The sequence below is a fragment of the Hyla sarda genome, chromosome 10 (genome assembly GCF_029499605.1).
Source record: "Hyla sarda isolate aHylSar1 chromosome 10, aHylSar1.hap1, whole genome shotgun sequence".
Classification (NCBI taxonomy): Eukaryota; Metazoa; Chordata; class Amphibia; order Anura; family Hylidae; genus Hyla; species Hyla sarda.
In genome coordinates this window covers 70,465,319-70,486,329 of record NC_079198.1, presented here as the reverse complement: position 1 = coordinate 70,486,329, position 21,011 = coordinate 70,465,319, and the positions used below count along the sequence as shown (strand labels likewise).

The following is a 21,011-nucleotide window of genomic DNA, read 5'->3' as shown; positions in this document are numbered from 1 at the left end:
ACGCAAAAAATAAGCCATAATATGGATTTTTAGGTGGAAAATTGAAAGGGTTATGATTTTTAAAAAGGTAAGGAGGAAAAAACGAAAGTGCAAAAACGAAAAAACCCTGAGTCCTTAAGGGGTTAAAAAAAAAAAAAGTTTTCCACAGGAGTAGCCCTTTAAGATCAGAAATACGGGACAGGTCCCTAGGAATCTGGACACCTAAGAATTTAAATGGAGGTGGTTTGACACTTAAACAGGAAGGTGCTACACAACCTTTGGCGTAAAAAGAAAAACACTCATGGCCACACTGAGTAATTAATTTTATAGTTACTAAGTTTACCAAAGTCCTCGATCACTGACAGCAAGGGCGGGAAGGACTCCTCCAGAGAGGAGATATAAAAGAGCAGGTCATCAGCAAAAGCTGAACATTTACAATGCACAGCCTCAATCTGCACACCCCGGATTGCCAGGTGAAGGCGTATAGCCTGCATGAAATATTCCATCACTAGAACATCTAGTAGAGGGGAAATGAGACAACCCTGCCATGAACAATTTTTGATGACCAGAGGGGGAAAAAGTGACCCATTCATCCCAAACCTTGCTGTGGGGCAATTGTACAGCAATAAAATATGCTCAAGGACCCCCCCCTCTCCACGTCCATACATAGTATTTCAAAGAATGGAAAAAGCTTTCTGCCCATCAGCGTTACACTGACAGGCTGTGATGGGCCACCCTGGGGGCCTTTGTCGGACCCCCAGCAGCCATGGTAAGCACCAGCATGCCATGATTGATTGTGGGGTGCTGATGGTAAGACAGAGGGAGCTCCCACTGTCAACAGTCTTACATGTTGCTGTTGCTATTGACCACGACTATAAGGGTTTACCTGACAGGATTTTTAAAAAGTTTACTTTGGTCCTGGATGGAGCCAGTCTGTGTGGGCCAACTGAGCTACTGCTGCAGATGTGGGTACACTGGGCAATACTCAAGATAATCATGACTTGTGTAGCCGTCATGATAAGGGAACATGTATATGCCTATGACAGTCGTTGAGGATCATATATCCTGTGTACTTGCGATTCATGTATGGTTTTTTTTTGTACTTTTTCTATACTTTTACAAAACGTTAAAAATTCAGTAAAAAAATTTTTTTTTTAGCAAGCTAAGCAAGAACATTTAATAAATACACAGACTTTCAGAAATATAAAGAACTTTATTATTTTTCCTAGTTTTGCAAATGGTAAAACAGCACAGTCATGAAAAACCAAACAGGACGCAATTTAAACAGGAGGATCTGACCTATTCAATATTGTCAGATCACTTTTTCCACTGTTTCATGTCACTTTCTAACAGCCAGCCATTCATTATTTGTATTGTTTAACACCCAGGAGAATAAGTTATAACTTGCCTCACAATGCACTCAAAACAAAAAAGGAAACAAAATCATGATCTTACTATACTTCAGTCAGCTAGGGGGAACTGACTTTCTTCAATAAGTCACTTCTGATTACAATGCAGCTTTGCTTTGGCAATAAATGTACATTCATACATACCCAATATGGAGATGCAGAAACCCACTTCTACATTGCAAAGCCACAGCAAAAAACTGCATATTTAGATGTGCTTCCTTTTGGCATGCATTTGGCCCAACCAGTAGTTGCAGTTTCTATGAAAAAAAAAAAAGAAAAAAAAAACCCTACAATTGCAGGGTTAACATGATTAAAAAATTCCAGTTTACACAATGGATCATCTTGCTGCAACTGCAAACAGCAACAGCAGTCAAAATGTACCACTGAAGCATAAGTATGATGTATACTGAACCCACCATTGTGGCTTTGTGGTACAAACATGAGCAACAGCAGCAGAGATTTTTCGAAAGCATGAAAGATTACAAAAAAAAAAAAAATATTACTCCAAAACATGTAAAATCAGTGGTCAAGTAGGCAAATGCATCATTAAAAGAAAAAAAAAAAGAAAAGAAAAAAACACAATAAATAATACACCATGGAAATCAACATTATCTCCACAATTATATTAAGTGCTGTTCCTCATATGGACTTTTGCAAAGGAAATCGAAATAGCCCTTGGACAATCAGACTGTATTTAGAGCCAACAGCACTACTCCTAAGGGTACGTTCACACGAGCAGACCCACTGAAGGACCTCTGCATGGTGGCTTTACATGTGCCTGCTCAGAGCGGCAATAAACCGCTGAAGCGATGTGCAAGTCGCCGCGCATGCGCAGTGTACTCTCACACAACGCGGCCACTCCCCTTGCTCCATGAGCCAGGCAGAGAGCAGCTGCGAAGTGTGAATATACTGCGCATGCGCGCTGCGACTCGCACATAGTGTGTCTGCTCGTAGTGGCGTATTACCGCGCCGAGCAGGCACAGGTAAAGCCACCGTGCAGGAGTCCTTCAGTGGAGGATAAAATACATTGTGGGTCCGCTCGTGTGAACGTACCATTAAAAAAGTGGAAGGATACACTTTTTGAAAACGCCCGCAAGATTCGCATGGGGCTACGGAGTTGCCGGGAGTTTTAAAGACGTATCCTGCCGCACAATTTTTGTAGTTGTGCTTTGAAGTAGAAAGTATAACAATAGAACTAAGGAAAATGACGGGCTGAAACTATAAATGACTTGGGCTGCAGTTCAGTACACTGGAAAAAGTCGCATTCAGACAGCCATAATACATCTCTGAAGGAGCCATATTTTTGATGTTTAGAAAAAGGATTGGATCAGTCAAGATGAGGAATAAAAAAAAAGTTTGGAAAAAGTCACAATCCTGTTTTTGGCACCAAGACAGGATTCTGGAGGTGTATGACAACTGTCATAGTCTGAACACGGCCTCTACAGCAATACTGTGTGGCATATATCTAGGCAGCAGGCAACTGGTTGGCAAGGACAAAAATGGATGTTTTGCATTTTTGCTTCTCTACATGATTTGGAGATGTTCTATATAATGTAATTCGATACATTTTTGGAGTCTGGATGTGGAGACCTTCATTTATCGCTAAAAACAAACAAGAACGCGATTTCTCCTTGCCGGCTTGTCGCTGCAGGAGATGGGCTCAGACTTTCTATAGTAATCAACTCCTGCAACAAGGTGATGGCGTGGAGAAACGTCACTCAGCTGAGCATGTTTCTCACTTGTTTTAGTAATCAGCTGGGGTCTCATCACCCAGACCACAACCATAGCAACTCTAAAAGATGTACATAATAAGTTATAATAAGAGATACAAGTCATGGATTCCATGGAAAGATCTGGCGCTACACAGTGTGACAGACATAGTACCCTGATAAACATTAAGACATGTTACATGAATGCCACGGCTGCCAATGGTTATTGATGCTCATGCAACAAGGCGTGAATTTACAATGGGGGAGATTTAGCAAAACCTGTTCAGAGGGAAAAAGTTGCCCATAGTAAGTAATCAGATCGCTTCTTTCATTTTGCAGAGGCCTTGTTCAAAATGAAAGAAGCGATCTGATTGGTTGCTATGGGCAACTTTTCCCTCTGAACAGGTTTTGATAAATCTCTCCCACTTTGTTTTGCAGATCCAGAGGAGAAAATTTGAATGAGCCGGATGGTTTTGTTGCCAGACTGAAAACAGTGGTCTGCCAAAATTTGAGTTGACCCGAGTCACTATCAGACTCACTTCGGCTCATTCAAATGAATGGGGTGCAGCGTGAGTCTGGCAGGGATACGGCAGCAGGCTAATTTTAAATTCTCCAGCTGGCATATCCCCAAAACGTGGTGTGAATGCACCCTTACACAAGAATAAGATGGAAAGGACTAATGCCACTACAAGCCACAATGAAAAAAACAAACACACAAGAAAAACAAAAAAAAGTGATGTGGTGACATCTAAGTGCCAAGAACTAGAATTTAGCTGAATTTCACTGTTCAAATGCAAAGAAGATTTGAAACAGAATGTATTATTGGACATAATATTAAATCCGTAGTCTGTTAATGAGCATAAGTAGGTGCAGTTTACATCTTCATCAGAATGATCTAGCTACACATGGACATATAAAATACTACCAATATAGAGTATTACTATGAATTTTATTCCCTTTTAAAGGTGGTAGTAATGTAGTAACACCCCGAACTGTGTGAAATATCAAATTGCTAGAAGCTTCTTCCACAAAATGTCAGCAGTCTACTAACTGCCGCTCTAGAGTATTCAGGCCAAGGCCGCCTACTGTATGCCATAATGCGGCAACATTTTCATGTCTGTATCAAAACATATATCCCCACAAATCCTGTGACATTGGTTTGGCCTAATACAACTGCAGAACGTCCCGGTATTGCAGATTATAAAATGTAGCCACATTATGATTGACTATCTAAACCTGGCCCAAGACTTAACATCAGCCTGTAGTCTATTAAGCAGCAGAAAACCAAGAGTTGTATGGCACTGCCCAGGTTTGTTAGATTACTCCTTGAGCCAATGGTAATCTATACAATAATAAGATTATATTGGGAAACTGCTGCATGAAGTTCATTCTTCTAACAAATGTTTTGCATTTGACATTTCTGGAAAAGTGGCTAAAGGGGTTTAGGTTCTCCCAGCAGTATGACAGATCCAGAGGTGGTCAGAAACTCAAAAACTATCCAGCATCTATCAAAAACAATTTCGATAAGTATTTTAGGCTGTGTTTCCACATAAAGCAATTTTGGAATTAGGCAATGCCCTAGTTTTCCCACCTCATCTCCGGTATGAAAAATAACCACAAAAGGCAGTGAAACCAGAGGAAAAGAAGGCACCAGCCAGAATGTTTATCAGAATTTGCAGTTTTTTCTCGTTACAGTAGATCTGATGTGAACATTTTAAAACCCAGACAGTCTTTATATCAAAAAGTTTTTTCTCTTTTTGTGTATTTTTCTTATTCCATTTAACATTAGGTTGTCGGTGGTGAACTTCTATGCCGTCCCCACCATGCTAGAACAATTTAAATAGCCATTTCTTTAAAAGGTATGATGTTAGCTGAACGACTTGAAAGCACAAAACATTGTGACTATTCTTCCAGCAGAAATTTAACATCTTCCTGTGTACACCCAGAGTTAAATAAATCACGACAAACACACAAAGGTAACAAAAATTCTAACATTGCTTTGACAGGACAGAAATATACATCTGAAGAACAGTTTTTTTTTTTTTTTAGAGAAAAAAAATAAAATAAAAAATTCAACCAAAAATAAAGTTCAGTTTCTCCAAAATCATCAGGGTCCATTACAAAAAAAGTAATGTCAATAAATATGAGTGCCAACATAGATCGAGGATGTCACAGGGTTATAACTCAGTCTTCTGGTTCTCTTCTGGAGTTTTCTGCGTCGCTGAATCTGAGAGCAGAACGAAAAGAAAATAGACAAGAAAGAAAGGACAATAAGAATTAAATGGTCACTGAAAACAATATGGGAATTTACACACTGCATTGCTATCTGTATGAGCCCTTCAAATGTCATAGCATGACTACATTTATTGACCACTTTATGAAAAGACACTATTTGGTTGTAGAGCCTTGGACAGCCTTTGGCCTTCAGAACCACAGTACTGTTGGTTCTGTTGGTCCGTGCAGGTTATAACAGCATCTTGCAGTTGCTGCATATTAGATGGAGGTAATAACATTCTCTGTTCTGCCCCATAATAGAAATGCTCTACTACTGTGTTTCCCAAGCCCAGTCCTCAAGTACCCCAAACATGTCATGCTTTTAGGATTTCCTTAGTAATATGTTTTTCTGGAAAAATATATATTTTAGGTTATGGATACTAGATTTATGGGGATAAAACATTGATCCAGGGATTTATTCTGATTGCCATACTGGAGTCAGGAAGCCTCTTTTTTTCTCCCCTTTCTCTGGATCAACACAGTAGGGTTTTAAGTTGAACTTGATGGACTGTTGTTTTTTTCAACCTTATAAAAACCATGTTGCAATGTTACAAGGTGATCAAATTACGATCAGTGCAATTACGATCAGTGGATCCCAGACGAAGGAAGTCTTATTACTTCCGAAACGCGTCGGATTTTTGTCCTCTTCTATCTGTAGTGACGGCACTAGCAGAGACCGCGAACTACCTGGATCCCGGAGGATTACGGAGCGGTAAAGATATCCCGTCCGTGTCCCACAGTATATCTACTACCGACACAGTGGAAGCCTGATACCACAGTAAGCTTATCGGAAGAATATATCCAAAAGGATCTACAGGTATTTTTCTTGCACCCCCATTTTAACAGGGAAATTTAAGTAAAAAAAATAAAATGTAAAATAAATGACTTGGACTAAATGCCACATCATCTCCCCAACTTCGTTTTCTTCTGCACCTCAGTTTGGTCCCATCCCCTCCAGTGCCACATCATTCCTTCCCTTTTGTCAGTCCCTGTGCCACATTTAACCCTCTCATTGCCACCCCCCATGTCTCATCATCCCCCCACGTCTCATCATTTCCCCGTCATAGACCACCACTAGCCATACAGACATTAAGCATTTAGTGCCTCCCCCACCATAATTTCCTCGTCTCATCATGTCCCCCATTATTCCCCCCCCAGCCTCATAATTTCCCCCTGTCTCATCATCCCCCCCCCCCCATCATGTTCCTCCTATGCAGTGGTCTTCAACCTGCGGACCTCCAGATGTTGCAAAACTACATCTCCCAGCATGCCCAGACAGCCAACGGCTGTCCGGGCATGCTGGGAGTTGTAGTTTTGCAGCATCTGGAGGTCCGCAGGTTGAAGACCACTGTATGCTATTCTTCCCCTCCCTCATCATTCCCCCTTTTCCCTGCTTTTCATAGTTTTTTTTTCTATTTTCCTTACCTGGCTGCGCTTCGGCTGTCTTGTGGGCTGCAGTGAGTGAAGCAGATAAGTGACATCCTCTCCCGGCTCCTTGCGCGGCATCAGGGATGTCACTTTTTGGCGGCAACTACAGGAAATAAAGTGATGTCACTGATGCCGCGCAGAGAAGCCAGGAGAGGACGTCACTCATCTGTTTCACTGACCGCAGCCCGCAAGACCCGCCGCCTGACCTGACCTGCCAAAGAGCAGCCAGATAAGGAAAAAAAAAAAAAAATAAAAAAAACTTTAAAAAGCAGGGAAAAAAGGGGAAATGATGAGGTAGGGGGGGAGGTAAGAAAAATTAAAAGTAAAACTGTCACTTGTTTTCTCCCGCACTAGCCACAGGTACTGGTGGATAGTGCGGGAGACGCTGATTAAAAAGGCAGATCCAGACAAGGTAGGGCTCATTTTAATCAGAGTCTCCCGCACTATCCACCACACCAGTACCTGTGGATAGTGCGGGAGAAAACAAGTGACAGTTTTCCAGAGCGGGGAGGAGACGCCGCTGGTCACTGATTTAAAGTGGCCACGGCCATGCTGCTAATACTTAACAAGCAGCCGCTGCTGCTGCCGCTTTAAATCAGTGACCAGAAGATTTATCGGCGTACAACATGCAGGCAGGCTTTTTGCCTTAAATTTAAGTTTTAAAAGTGCGTGTTATACGCCGATAAATACAGTATATATTAATTTGGCACCAATACTGTTACATGCCTGACTTATAGATCATTCCTTTTCTAGCACAGTGCACTTTACCTTCGCTAACAAGCCACTACCTTTTAGGAGAAAAATGCATCACCTTGAGAAGTATAGTGCCGATATATATACACACATTTTAAGACATACTTAAAGCAGAAAGTTGCACCTATTTGACCATATTCTTTGTACTTACAGCACAGTGCACCTTATCAACTATTCAACATTTACAGTTCATCGATTCCTCTCTATATACACCACTACAGACAGGTAACTGCAGACTATTGCACTTTATCACGATATCATTGCTTTTGCGATATATCGTGCAGCACTAATGCATATTTATATATAGTTGTTAGAAATAGCCTGAACAGTTGAATTTCTCTGCAGATTCACTGGCACATAACATACATACTCACAGTCTCCCAATGACCAGAGCATTAAAATTCCTCTGCATGCCCCGGATTACCTGCTTCAGAACCTTCTATCTCTAACATTTTCTCTTCCGTTGGAGGCTCCTTTGCAGGCTCCGGTTCACTGGGTGGCTCTGCTTAAAATAAATATTAAAAAGTCAAAAAGTTAATTTTTTTCTGTTGTTCTTTCTGCTCGAAAAGGATATAAACAGTCCAATGAGGAATGTACTGTATGTTAACCCCTTACGGACTCAGCCCATTTTGGCCTTAAGGACTCAGACAATTTAATTTTTACGTTTTCATTTTTTCCTCCTCGCCTTCTAAAAATCATAACTCTTTTATATTTTCATCCACAGACTAGTATGAGGGCTTGTTTTTTGCGCGACCAGTTGTCCTTTGTAATGACATAACTCATTATATCATAAAATGTATGGCGCAACCAAAAAAAACACTATTTTTGTGGGGAAATTAAAACGAAAAACGCAATTTTGCTAATTTTGGAAGGTTTCGTTTTCACGCCGTACAATTTATGGTAAAAATGACGTGTGTTCTTTATTCTGAGGGTCAATACGATTACAATGATACCCATTATTATATACTTTTATATTATTGTTGCGCTTAAAAAAAAATCACAAACTTTTTAACCAAATTAGTACGTTTATAATCCCTTTATTTTCATGACCTATAACTTTTTTATTTTTCCGTATAAGCGGCTCATTTTTTGCGCCATGATCTGTACTTTTTTTTTATACCACATTTGCATATAAAAAACTTTTTTAAAAAAAATTATAAAAAATTTATTAATAAAATGTATTAAAAAAGTAGGAATTTTGGACTTTTTATTTTCGTTCACGCCGTTAACTGTACGGGATCATTAACATTTTATTTTAATAGTTCGGACATTTACGCACGCGGCGATACCAAATATGTCTATAAAAAATTTTTTTACGCTTTTTGGGGGTAAAATAGGAAAAAACTGACGTTTTACTTTTTTATTGGGGGAGGGGATTTTTCACTTTTTTTTACTTTTACATTTACATTTTTTTTTTTACACTTGAATAGTCCCCATAGGGGACTATTCATAGCAATACCATGATTGCTAATACTGATCTGTTCTATGTATAGGACATAGAACAGATCAGTGTTTTCGGTCATCTTCTGCTCTGGTCTGCTCGATCACAGACCAGAGCAGGAGACACAGGGAGCCGCACGGAGGAAGGAGAGGGGACCTCCGTGCGGCGTTATGAATGATCGGATCCCCGCAGCAGCGCTGCGGGCGATCCGATCATTCATTGAAATCGCGCACTGCCGCAGATGCCGGGATCTGTATTGATCCCGGCACCTGAGGGGTTAATGGCGGACGCCCGCGAGATCGCGGGCGTCGGCCATTGCCGGCGGGTCCCTGGCTGCGATCAGCAGCCGGGATCAGCCGCGCATGACACGGGCATCGCTCCGATGCCCGCGGTTATGCTTAGGACGTAAATGTACGTCCTGGTGCGTTAAGTACCACCGCACCAGGACGTACATTTACGCAATGCGTCCTTAAGGGGTTAAAGAGGGTTTAATAGTCCTACCAGAGAACAGAAGGAGAAAATATTTGATTGTCATTTACCTTGTGTGCCCTCTTTTATGGTTTTCTCGGCAGTCTCTGTTGCATTCTTCTCGCCGTTGTCCGATTTTGTAGTGTTACTTTTCGGTTTAGGCTTAGGTTTAGGTTTGGAAAATTTTGCCTTGTTTAGAAGGTACTGGATTTCCCTGTCTAACGCAGCTAGCTTTTGCTCAATATCTTTAGACAACAAGACTGGTTTTTCAGTGGCAGGTAACTTTGCTTGTTCTGCCAGAGTTTCATTTTTCCATACCTGATTACAAATTAAAGAAAAATAAGCTCATTATATATTAAGTTAAAATGATGCAAATCATTTAACATCTGCTAACACTTTTTAAAGAGCAGGACAACACTTCAGTAATTTGTGCAGTTGACTATAGAGCAGATCTGGGCATTGTACGGCCCTTTGATTGGCTCTGACCGGCCCGCGCTGACTGTTGGCAATACAATGCCCAGGTCTGCACCAGCCTGTGCACTGAGCTCCCGTGCGATGACAGGAAGTGCATAATATATATATATATATATATATATATATATATATATATATATATATATATATATATATATATATATATATATATATATATATACACACATATATATATATACACACATATATACATACATATATACACACCGTATATACTCGAGTATAAGCCGAGTTTTTCAGCACGATTTTTCGTGCTGAAAACACCCCCCTCGGCTTATACTCGAGTGAACTCCCCCACCCGCAGTGGTCTTCAACCTGCGGACTTCCAGAGGTTTCAAAACTACAACTCCCAGCAAGCCAGGGCAGCCATCGGCTGTCCGGGCTTGCTGGGAGTTGTAGTTTTGAAACCTCCGGAGGTCCGCAGGTTGAAGACCACTGCGGCCTTCAACATCATCCAGCCCCCTCTCACCCCCTTTAGTTCTGAGTACTCACCTCCGCTCGGCGCTGGTCCGGTCCTGCAGGGCTGTCCGGTAAGGAGGTGGTCCGGTGAGGAGGTGGTCCGGGCTGCTATCTTCACCGGGGAGGCCTCTTCTAAGCGCTTCGGGCCCGGCCTCAGAATAGTCACGTTGCCTTGACAACGACGCAGATGCGTCATTGTCAAGGCAACGGCTCTATTCCGGGCCGGAAGCGCGGAGAAGAGGCGCCCCCGGGTGAAGATAGCAGCCCGGACCACCTCCTCACCGGACCACCTCCTTACCGGACAGCCCTGCAGGACCGGACCAGCGCCGAGCGGAGGCGAGTACTCAGAACTAAAGGGGGTGAGAGGGGGCTGGATGATGTTGAAGGCCGCAGTGGTCTTCAACCTGCGGACCTCCGGAGGTTTCAAAACTACAACTCCCAGCAAGCCCGGACAGCCGATGGCTGCCCGGGCTTGCTGGGAGTTGTAGTTTTGAAACCTCTGGAGGTCCGCATGTTGAAGGCCGCAGTGGTCTTCAACCTGCGGACCTCCGGAGGTTTCAAAACTACAACTCCCAGCAAGCCCGGACAGCCGATGGCTGCCCGGGCTTGCTGGGAGTTGTAGTTTTGAAACCTCTGGAGGTCCGCAGGTTGAAGACCACTGAGGGCGAATGATGAGAAGAGGATGATGAAGGGGGGGGGGGGGTGTGGGGATGATGAAGGGGGGTGGGGATGATGAAGGGGGGGGGTGTGGGATGATTACAAGGGGATGATGAAGGGGGGATGTGTGGGATAAGGGGATGTGTGGGATGATGACAAGGGGATGATGAAGGGGGGATGTGTGGGATAAGGGGATGTGTGGGATGATGACAAGGGGATGATGAAGGGGGGATGTGTGGGATGATGACAAGGGGATGATGAAGGGGGGATGTGTGGGATAAGGGGATGTGTGGGATGATGACAAGGGGATGATGAAGGGGGGATGTGTGGGATAAGGGGATGTGTGGGATGATGACAAGGGGATGATGAAGGGGGGATGTGTGGGATAAGGGGATGTGTGGGATGATGATAAGGGGATGATGAAGGGGGGATGTGTGGGATAAGGGGATGTGTGGGATGATGATAAGGGGATGATGAAGGGGGGGATGTGTGGGATGATGACAAGGGGATGATGAAGGGGGGGATGTGTGGGATGATGACAAGGGGATGATGAAGGGGGGATGTGTGGGATGATAAGGGGATGTGTGGGATGATGACAAGGGGATGATGAGGATGTTAATGACGGGTCTGGATGATGACAGGGGGGGGGATGAGGTATTTCCCACCCTAGGCTTATACTCGAGTCAATAACTTTTCCTGGGATTTTGGGTTGAAATTAGGGGTCTCTGCTTATACTCGGGTCGGCTTATACTCGAGTATATACGGTATATTTTATATATATATATATATATATATATATATATATATATATATATATATATATATATATATATATATATTTTATAATATATCTGTGTGTGTGTGTGTGTGTGTATATATGCGTCTGTGTGTTGTCTGTGTGTGTTTATATGTGTATTTATAAGTGCCTGTCTCTGTATGTGTTGTCTTTGACAGTGTCGGGGGCGGTTGAGCTGCCCAATCTGGGGGACAACTACCCGGCCCAATCTGGGGGACAACTACCCGGCCCAATCTGGGGGACAACTACCCGGCCCTTCACATTTTTTTAGTTTCTAATGTGGCCCCATGGAAAAAATAATTGCCCACCCCTGCTATAGAGGGAGCTGTGCAGTCACATCCGATTTACATCACTCTGATCATGTGATCACCATGGTGCACAAAAGCAGCTTGGTCTACGAAACTAGGTAAACTACAAAAGGGACAAAATGTTTTGGCAGTCTTCATGTATAATGCATGGCTGTCAAGTTTTACAAGGAAAAAAAATAAATAAATCAACACACTATATTAATATTCCCTTCTTGTTACAGTGATTTTGAAACCTCAGTGGGCACTTCTTGCAGGGATCACTCATCATCAGGGATAAGCTTGGTACCAGCAGTTTCTGGGGTTGGGGTTAGGAGAGTATACTTATATAGTTTTATGCCACCGTAAGCAACATTTTTTATGCCCAGAAAACCCCTTTAACTGAATGGCACCCTAGCAGTTATGTTGTAGGGGTGGGGATTGGGGCTAGTTGTGTGACAAAAATCCAACCCTCCATTCAAACATTTATATGCCACACTCACTATTGACCAGAGCGGCATTTAAGGGGTTGAAAGATCCAAGCTGTTAATGGCATGTGTTAGCTATAGTTATGATGTGCTGCATATAGCGAAGGCTTAACTCCTGTACTCTTAATACTCCACTTTCCCACTTCAAATTCATGTATGTGAATTGGTGATACGGGCTTAAAGGGGTACTCCGGCCCTAAGACATCTTATCCCCTATCCGCTGCTGGGGACCCCCCGCTATCTCGCATCCAGCACCCACCTCTGGGAGCTGCACACGGCGCTGCAGCCTCGGAGTCTGCCGGGTCACAACTATGGGGCCGGAGTATCGTGACGTCATGCGCCCTCCCATAGACTTGCATTGCGGGGGTGGGGCGTGGCGTCACACGGTGGCGGAGTTGTGACGTCGTGATACTCCGGCACCGTAGTAGTGTCCCGGCAGACTCAGAGGCTGCAGCGCTGCACGCAGCTCCCAGAGGTGGGTGCTGCATACGAGATAGTGAGGGTCCTCAGCAGTGGGACCCATGCGATCGGACATCTTCTCCCTTATCCTTTGGATAGGGGATAAGATGTCTTTGGGCCGGAGTACCCCTTTAAAATAATGTCTCCTAAGAATCAATAAAATGTGTCACAAGAGAATGTAAATTAGAAATGATAACCCTTTATCTTACCCAGGTGTCATTTATGAGCTTTTCCAGTGTATTTAACTCAACTTCTGTGAATATGGGATCATCATCTGGGAGCATCCTGGCACTCCTAAAGACAAAAGCAAATCGTAACATTAGATAACACCAGTGCGGAGACTTAACAAGTCAGACAACCGGTCCAGCCTAGAAAAAAAATTATCCAGCTGTAAAATTATTCATACGGGAGCTCCAACATGACTTCTAGAAGTTGCGATTTGCACACACACGAATCAGGCAGACCCTCTGGGGGGGGGGGGGGGAGTAGTACAAGCACTGTTCAAGCCAAAATCTGTGGCAGAAACCAAAAACTTAAACTCTGGGGTTCTGCCATGGATGTACTGCAGATCTGCACAAGGATTAACACAACTGTTCAGCAGAAAACAAGCATCAATATGAAAGCTCCTAATACAGTATATTGAGGGCTATTAGAGCCCACTGATGCAATCCATTATAAACAGCATACACTTTTATACAGTTCACTTACTTCAGAAATATGGAAGAGTGATTAAGCAAACTATCCAGGGCAGACAGTTTGTCCGGCCACTTTCTCCTCTCTTCAACCTTGAAAAATAAAGACTTGCAGGACTTCTTCAGTTCACTTAGCTTGTCTTTGAGCTCCTGCAATAAATAAGATATAGCTCACAAATGGAATAATCCTCAAGGACAAACTCCACCTAGAGTTTGTTAAATAAGAAAAATATTGGAGGGGGTCTAGGAGACAAACATCTGAACAGTGCTAAAAAAGCAATCAATGGCTCAGTATTTCCAGAAATTGACAGGCCCCAAGTTCACAGCACCAAACTGTTATTAAAAGCGTCTGACAAGCAATTCCCTTTTAATATGACATGCATACAGAACAAATGTCTATTAACTTGGATATAGGCAAATTAGATTATCAAAATGGCAGGGTGTTACATTTTACATCCCAGGTGTTTATTAAAATATTAAGACATTTTATAGTCTAATAATGAAACCTCTTCACAAGTAACATCTCACCACATGGTATGGATTTTGCTCTTCAAGGTAACCTGAAATTGATCATTTAATCTGCATTTATGTCATAATAAAAGCAATGAAATGTCAGATGTTTAAGATTGATAACATTAGTATGGTGCTGTCGGCTGGAGCTCAGAAAACACTTAATTCTAATTCTAATTGAGTACCTTAGTGGTTGCTGTATATCCCTCATCTTCTAGCCAGGTTGAGGCTTGGCTAAGCTTGCTTGAGATCTCTGCTCTCTGTTCTCCTGTAGACACTTTACGGAACTCATCCTGTTGTAGTTTGTCCTAAAGAAGTACATGGACTGCGTATAATGGGTAGCTCAGCAACAAACGTACACTCACTGCTAGTATGAGTACCTGTCATCAAACCATATTTTACTATTTTGCAGTGACAGTCATTTTACCCAAAAATCTACGGCGAAAAAAATAAATAAAATCATTGTGTGACGAAATTGAAGAAAAAAAATAAATAAAAAATAAAAAAAAACACGCCATTTTGTAACTTTTGGGGGCTTCAGTTTCTACGCAGTATAATTTTCGGTAAAAATGACACCTTATCTTTATTCTGTAGGTCCATAAGATTAAAATGATACCCAACTTATATAGGTTTGATTTTGTCGTACTTCTGGAAAAAATCATAACTACATGTAGGAAAATGTATACGTTTAAAATGGTCATCTTTTGACCCCTATAACTTTTTTATTTTACCGTGTATGGGGCGGTATGAGGGCTAATTTTTTTGCGCCGTGATCTGGTACCATTTTTGTATTGATCGGACTTATTGATGGCTTTTTATAAATTTTTTCATGATCTAAAAAGTGACCATAAATACGTTATTTTGGACTTTTTTTTGCTTGTACACCATTGAGCATGCGGTTTAATTGATCTAATATTTTTTATAGTTCGGACATTTACGCACGCGGCGATACCACATATGTTTATATGAAGAAAAGAACCAAGATGGCACTCACCATATCAGAGGTAACGGTAATGCTTTATTTCGGTGACCGGCAGACTACAGCATAGGGAGGAGGAACGCCAGGAGCGTGATGATAGATAGCTATTTCGTGCACCAGGAGCACTTCTTCAGACCACTCCCCCACTGTTGTCAGTGCCGGCACTGACAGTGGGGGAGTGGTGTGAAGAAGTGCACCTGGTGCACAAAATAGCTATCATCACGCTCCTGGCGTGCCACCTCCCTATGCTGTAGACTCACCGAAATAAAGCATTACCATTAGCTCTGATGTGGTGAGTGCCATCTTTGTTCTTTTCTTCATATATCCTACACTGAATTCTGGATTGAGCACCCTGCTAGAGAATATACGGATTAGGTGTCCAGTGCATCACTATTGGGTTCCCTGTAGCTTTGCCGAGCGCTCCGTCTTTCACAGTCCACATATGTTTATATTTATTTTTATGTTTGTTTTTAAAAAGTGAAAAGGGGGGTGATTTGGACTTTTATTAGGGAAAGGGTTAAATCACATTTATAAACTTTTTTTTTTTTTTTTTTTTTTTTTTACACACTTTTTTTGCAGTGTTATAGCTCCCATAGGGGACTATAGCACTGCACACACTGATTTTATACACTGATCACTGCAAAGCCATAGCTTTGCATTGATCAGTGTTATCGGTGGTTGATTGCTCAAGCCTGCATCTCTGGCTTGGAGCAATCAATCGCCGAACGGAGAGGCCGGAGGAAGGTAAGGGGACCTCCGCTCACGTCCTAGCTGATCGGGACACGGCATTTTCACTGCAGTGGTCCCGATCAGACCCACTGAGCAGCCGGGAAGCTTTTACTTTCGTTTTAGACGTGGCAATCGCTGCCGCGCTATTAGCCTCAGGTTCCGGCATGAGTTACATGCCAGGACTGACCCGATATGACACAGGGTCACTGCACTACCCCGCGTTATATCGCGGGAGCCAGCCAAGGACGCAAAAGTAGATTTTTTATGCTTACCGTAAAATCTCTCTCGCAGGGTCCATTGGGGGACACAGACCTTGGGTATATGCTCTTGCCGCTAGGATGCGCTGACACTAGGCTCCTCCCGGCAGGCTCTACCCCGCCTACTGGCCCTGAGCTTATCAGTTTAGTCTCAAAGCAATAGGAGGCAACCGACATAAAAGGAGCAAACACCAGCAAAAAGTCAGAGAGAACCAGAGGAAAGAAAAAAAAAAAATAAAAATCTGAATCACCTCTCGGACAGAACAAACTAAAAACTCTACCCAAACTGTGGGTGGGCACTGTGTCCCCCAATGGATCCTCCGAGAAAGATTTTACGGTAAGCATATCAAAAAAAAAATAAATCTACTTTTCCTCGGTCGGAAACCATTGGGGGACACAGACCGTGGGACGTACCAAAGCAGTCCCCGGGGTGGGGAGAAAAAACACTTAACCCAAATCAAGCAGAGGAGGATGCTACTGCCGCCTGCAACACCTTGCGGCCCAAACTAGCATCAGCCGATGCAAAAGTATGCACTTGATAAAACTTTGAGAATGTATGCAAGGACGACCAGGTGGCCGCCGTACAGACTTGCAGGGCTGAAGTCCTATTACGGAGAGCCCAAGAAGCCCCAACAGAACGCGTGGAATGCACTGTCACCCGAAAGGGTGGCACTTTTGCCTTGCGACGGTACGATTCCGAAATGGCCGAGCGAATCCACCGAGCAATGGTCACCTTGGAGGCCGGAAGACCCTTACGACTACCCTCAGGAATCCCGAAGAAGGAGTCCCCTTGACGAAAAGAAGAGGTGACGACAAATAAATCCGGACTGCCCGGACCACATCAAGGGGGTGAAGAGAACGCTTCTTGCCATTGGAAGGAGAGGGGCAAAAGGAAGTTAGAACGATCTCCTCGTTTACATGAAAGGAGGAAACTACCTTGGGCAGGAAGGAGGGAGGTGGACGGAAAACCACCTTATCCTGATGAAGCACCAAAAGGGGGGGGGGGGGGGGGGAACGGCAGGAAAGTGACGCCAGTTCCGAGACCCTCCGGATAGAAGGGATAGCAATGAGAAAGGAGACCTTCCACGAGAGGATACGAAGGGAGGCATCCCTAAGGGGCTCGAAAGGAGCCTCCCTTAAGCCTCCAAGCACCAGATTGAGATTCCACGGAGGCGTGGGAGACCGAAAAGGAGGGGCCATGCGGGCCACACCCTGCAAAAAGGTGCAGACATGGGAATTAGAGGCCAACTGCCATTGGAAAAGGATAGAGAGAGCAGACACCTGACCCTTAAGAGAACGTAGGGTCAAATGTTGATCCAGCCCCGCCTGAAGAAAGGCAATAAGACGTGGAAGGGAAAAAAAAATAACCGGAGAGAAGTCTTGAGCCTCGCACCACCGAAAATAAGCTTTCCAAGTGTGGTGGTAGATCCTGGCCGAGGAAGGTTTGCGTGCCCGAAGCATAGTACGGATAACCCCCTCAGAAAACCCGCGGGCCTTCAAACCGCGGTTTCAACCGCCACGCCATCAAATGCAGAGACAGTAAATTGGGGTGGCAAAGGGGACCTTGAAAGAAGATCGGGACGAAGAGGTAGGCGCAGCGGCACGTCGTCGGCCCACGTCTGCGTACCACGCGCGTCTGGGCCAGTCTGGGGCCACTAGAATGGCGGAGACTCCCTCCAACTTGAGTTTCCTCAGAACCCTGGGCAGGAGGGGAAGAGGCGGAAACAAATAAGGGAGTCTAAAAGGACATCAACAGGATGACCAGAGCATCTGTCGCTAGGGCCAGGGGATCCCTCGATTTTGCTACAAAGAGGGGAACCTTCCTGTTGAGGAGAGATGCAAAGAGATCCACATCTGGGATCCCCCAACGATCGCAAATCTTAGAAAACACCTCCGGGTGGAGAGACCACTCCCCCGGATCCGCCGAGGAATGGCTGAGAAAGTCCGCTTCCCAATTGTCCACGCCCGGGATGTGGATTGCTGACTGAGCAGGGACCCGAGCCTCGGCCCAGAGGAGAATCTTGGAGACCTCCTCCATCGCCGAGCGACTCCGGGTGCTGCCCTGACGGTGATATATGCAACGGCTGTTGCATTGTCCGACTGAAACCGAACCGACTGAAATCGACCCAGAAGGAGACATTCCCAATGGAGGAGGCAAAGGAAGATTGCCCGAAGCTCCAGAATATTGATGGGGAGACGGGATTGCCCGGGGGACCAGTGACCCTGGACCGCCATGTCCCGAAAAACCCCTCCCCAACCCATGAGGCTCGCGTCGGTGGTGACGATCTGCCACTGGAGGGGAAGAAAAGACTTCCCCAGAATAAGAAGGAGAGAGTGGAGCCACCAGAGAAGGGACTGACGTATTGCCAGGGGCAGGAGAATCTTGCGATCCAGGGACAAAGGGGACTTGTCCCACCTGCCCAGAATGGCCAGTTGGAGGGAATGATAATGAAACTGGGCGAAGGGGACTGCTTCTATGGCAGCCACCATACGGCCCAGGACCTCCATGCAGAAGCGAATCGGGACCAGGGTGGGGCGCCTCAGGCGACGGACCCCCACCTGCAGAGAGCGCCTTTTGTCCAAGGGAAGACGAACCCGGGCTACTGCGGTGTCGAAAAGGAGCCCCAGAAAAATAAGGGACTGGGAGGGGAGCAGATGTGACTTCTCCCAGTTGATGACCAAGCCGAAAGCGGACAGGGTGTGAAGTGTGATCTGTAGGCTCTCCAAACTCTCGGACCGAGAGGGGTCCTTGATTAAGAGGTCGTCCAGGTAGGGAAGGACGGAGATCCCCCGGCTGTGAAGGATGGCAATGACCGCCGCCATGACCTTGGTAAAGACCCTGGGAGCCGTGGCCAGACCAAACGGGAGCGCCACAAACTGAAAATGACCCTCCGGCACTGCGAAACGAAGGAAACGCTGATGCGCCGGGAAGATCGGAATGTGGAGATAGGCGTCTCGGATATCCACTGAGGAAAGAAACTCGCCCTGGTCCATGGAGGCCACCACAGACCAGAGGGACTCCATCCGAAAATGACGGAGGCGTAGATGGCGATTGAGCAACTTGAGGTCCAGGATGGGACGGACGGAGCCTTCCTTTTTGGAATAGAACCCTCACCCGCGTTCCCCCGGAGGAACCGGCACAATCACCCCCTGGGAGAGGAGAGAACGCAGAGCCAACTGAAAAGCCACCAAGGGAGGGGACTGAGGAGGGTGGGATCGAAAGAAACAGTGTCTTGGGAGAGAAGATAATTCTATGCGGTAGCCTCCTGAAATAACGTCTCGCACCCAGGCATCCTGGACCTGAGACAGCCAGATGTCCTGAAAAAGAGACAGCCGCCCTCCCACCTGACGCGGGTGGGGGCGCCCCTTCAGGAAAAGGAAGGCTTACAGGTACCCGATTTGGCAGTGAAACCTCCAGATCGGTTGCCCGACTTCCATGATGGACGTGCCCTAAAAGAGGGTGCTCTGCGAGGGGGGGGCTGCGCCTGTTTGGAGGAGCGACTCGGAACCGCTGACCGAAAGGAAGTCAACTTCCGGCGGGGCTCCGAGCGCCGAGCCCTGTTCTGTGGAAACAGAGAACTCTTACCTCCCGTAGCCTCAGAAATAATCTCATCCAAACGTTTTCCGAAGAGGCGGGAACCCGAGAAGGGTAGCTCCGTCAGAGACCTCTTCGACGCAGCGTCGGCATCCCACACAACCACATGGCGCGACGAATTGCAACCAAGTTGGCCGAGGCAAATGCCGAACAGCGAGCGGATTCCAAAGTGGCTGAACAAAGGAAATCGCCTGCTTGAGAGAGCTGCTTCTGCCAGTTCTTCCCTGGAAGTTCCAGCAAGGTCCCCCTGGCGGAGCTGGGAAGCCCAAACTGACAAAGCTTTTGCCACCCAAGTGGAGGCAAAGGTGGGGAGAAATGAGGCCCCAACGGCCTCAAATGCGGACTTCGCTAAATTTTCCATTTTCTTGTCCGCCGGATCCTTAAGGGATGCTGCATCCGCAAGGGGCAGCGTAGTGGACTTGGACAGGCGGGAAACCGGTGGAACAACCTTAGGCGGAACCATCCACTTAGTGACTAGGTCCTGAGGGAAGGGAAAACGTGTTTGCACCTTCTTGAGTGCGTCCAGCACAGTGTCAAACTCTGCATGAGAGCTAAACGCCTTGGGAGCATGCCGAGATCGGCGACAGGAGACTTCTGGATTAGGATCCGAAGCACTGGGGTCCTCCAGATGAAAGGTGTCCCTTATGGCTGACACTAAACTGTCCACCACATCGGGCTTTGTAGAGTAATCCTCATGATCCGAGGCGGAATCTGAACCTTCTTCTACCGCCTCCCCTGAGGAGTCAATGGAGGCAGCCCTCGCCGGGGGTGAAGGAGACCTAGGATGAGAGGACGGAGACCTAGAATGCCGACCCGGAGAACGACTCCTAGAAGCTGAGTTACGCCCCAGGGCCGGGGAGGGAGAGAGACCTACGAAATGAGGGGCCGCCCTGGACCTGCTCCCGTGAGGAGCCGGAGGGAACTACCTTAGCGCACTTAGAAGCGCGGGAAAAAGCGGTTCCGGGGAAACAGAGCGTGAGCCCCTAGAGCCTTGCAGGGATGACCTCTCCAAGGCCAAAACCACCGACTTAGAGACCTTAGCCAAATCAGATATCGACCGGGAAGGGGAAAAAACCCACTCTGGAGGGGGGGCGGTTCCCACGTACTCTGCTGAAGCCTCCGGGGCTCCAGAAACGGATGGCAAAGACAG

At 45.6% G+C, this 21,011-nt stretch overlaps 1 protein-coding gene across 4 annotated transcripts in view; it reads right to left on the bottom strand.

Moving 5' to 3' along the window:
* Positions 1-1,653: 1,653 nt before the first annotated feature.
* HYOU1 (hypoxia up-regulated 1) overlaps positions 1,654-21,011 on the bottom strand; it is a 65,382-nt gene continuing 46,024 nt past the window's right edge. For 2 of the 4 annotated variants that reach the window (XM_056542364.1, XM_056542363.1), the window contains exons 20-25: positions 14,487-14,609; positions 13,808-13,941; positions 13,309-13,393; positions 9,533-9,779; positions 7,977-8,057; positions 1,654-5,324 (exon numbers count right to left, since the gene is read on the bottom strand). In XM_056542364.1, the coding sequence (XP_056398339.1) occupies positions 5,275-5,324; positions 7,977-8,057; positions 9,533-9,779; positions 13,309-13,393; positions 13,808-13,941; positions 14,487-14,609 (720 nt within the window). In that variant the 3' untranslated portion in view covers positions 1,654-5,274. Of the gene's footprint in view, positions 5,325-7,926; positions 8,058-9,532; positions 9,780-13,308; positions 13,394-13,807; positions 13,942-14,486; positions 14,610-21,011 lie in introns of all 4 variants that reach the window. The other 2 variants (XM_056542366.1, XM_056542365.1) reach the window with 2 other exon arrangements.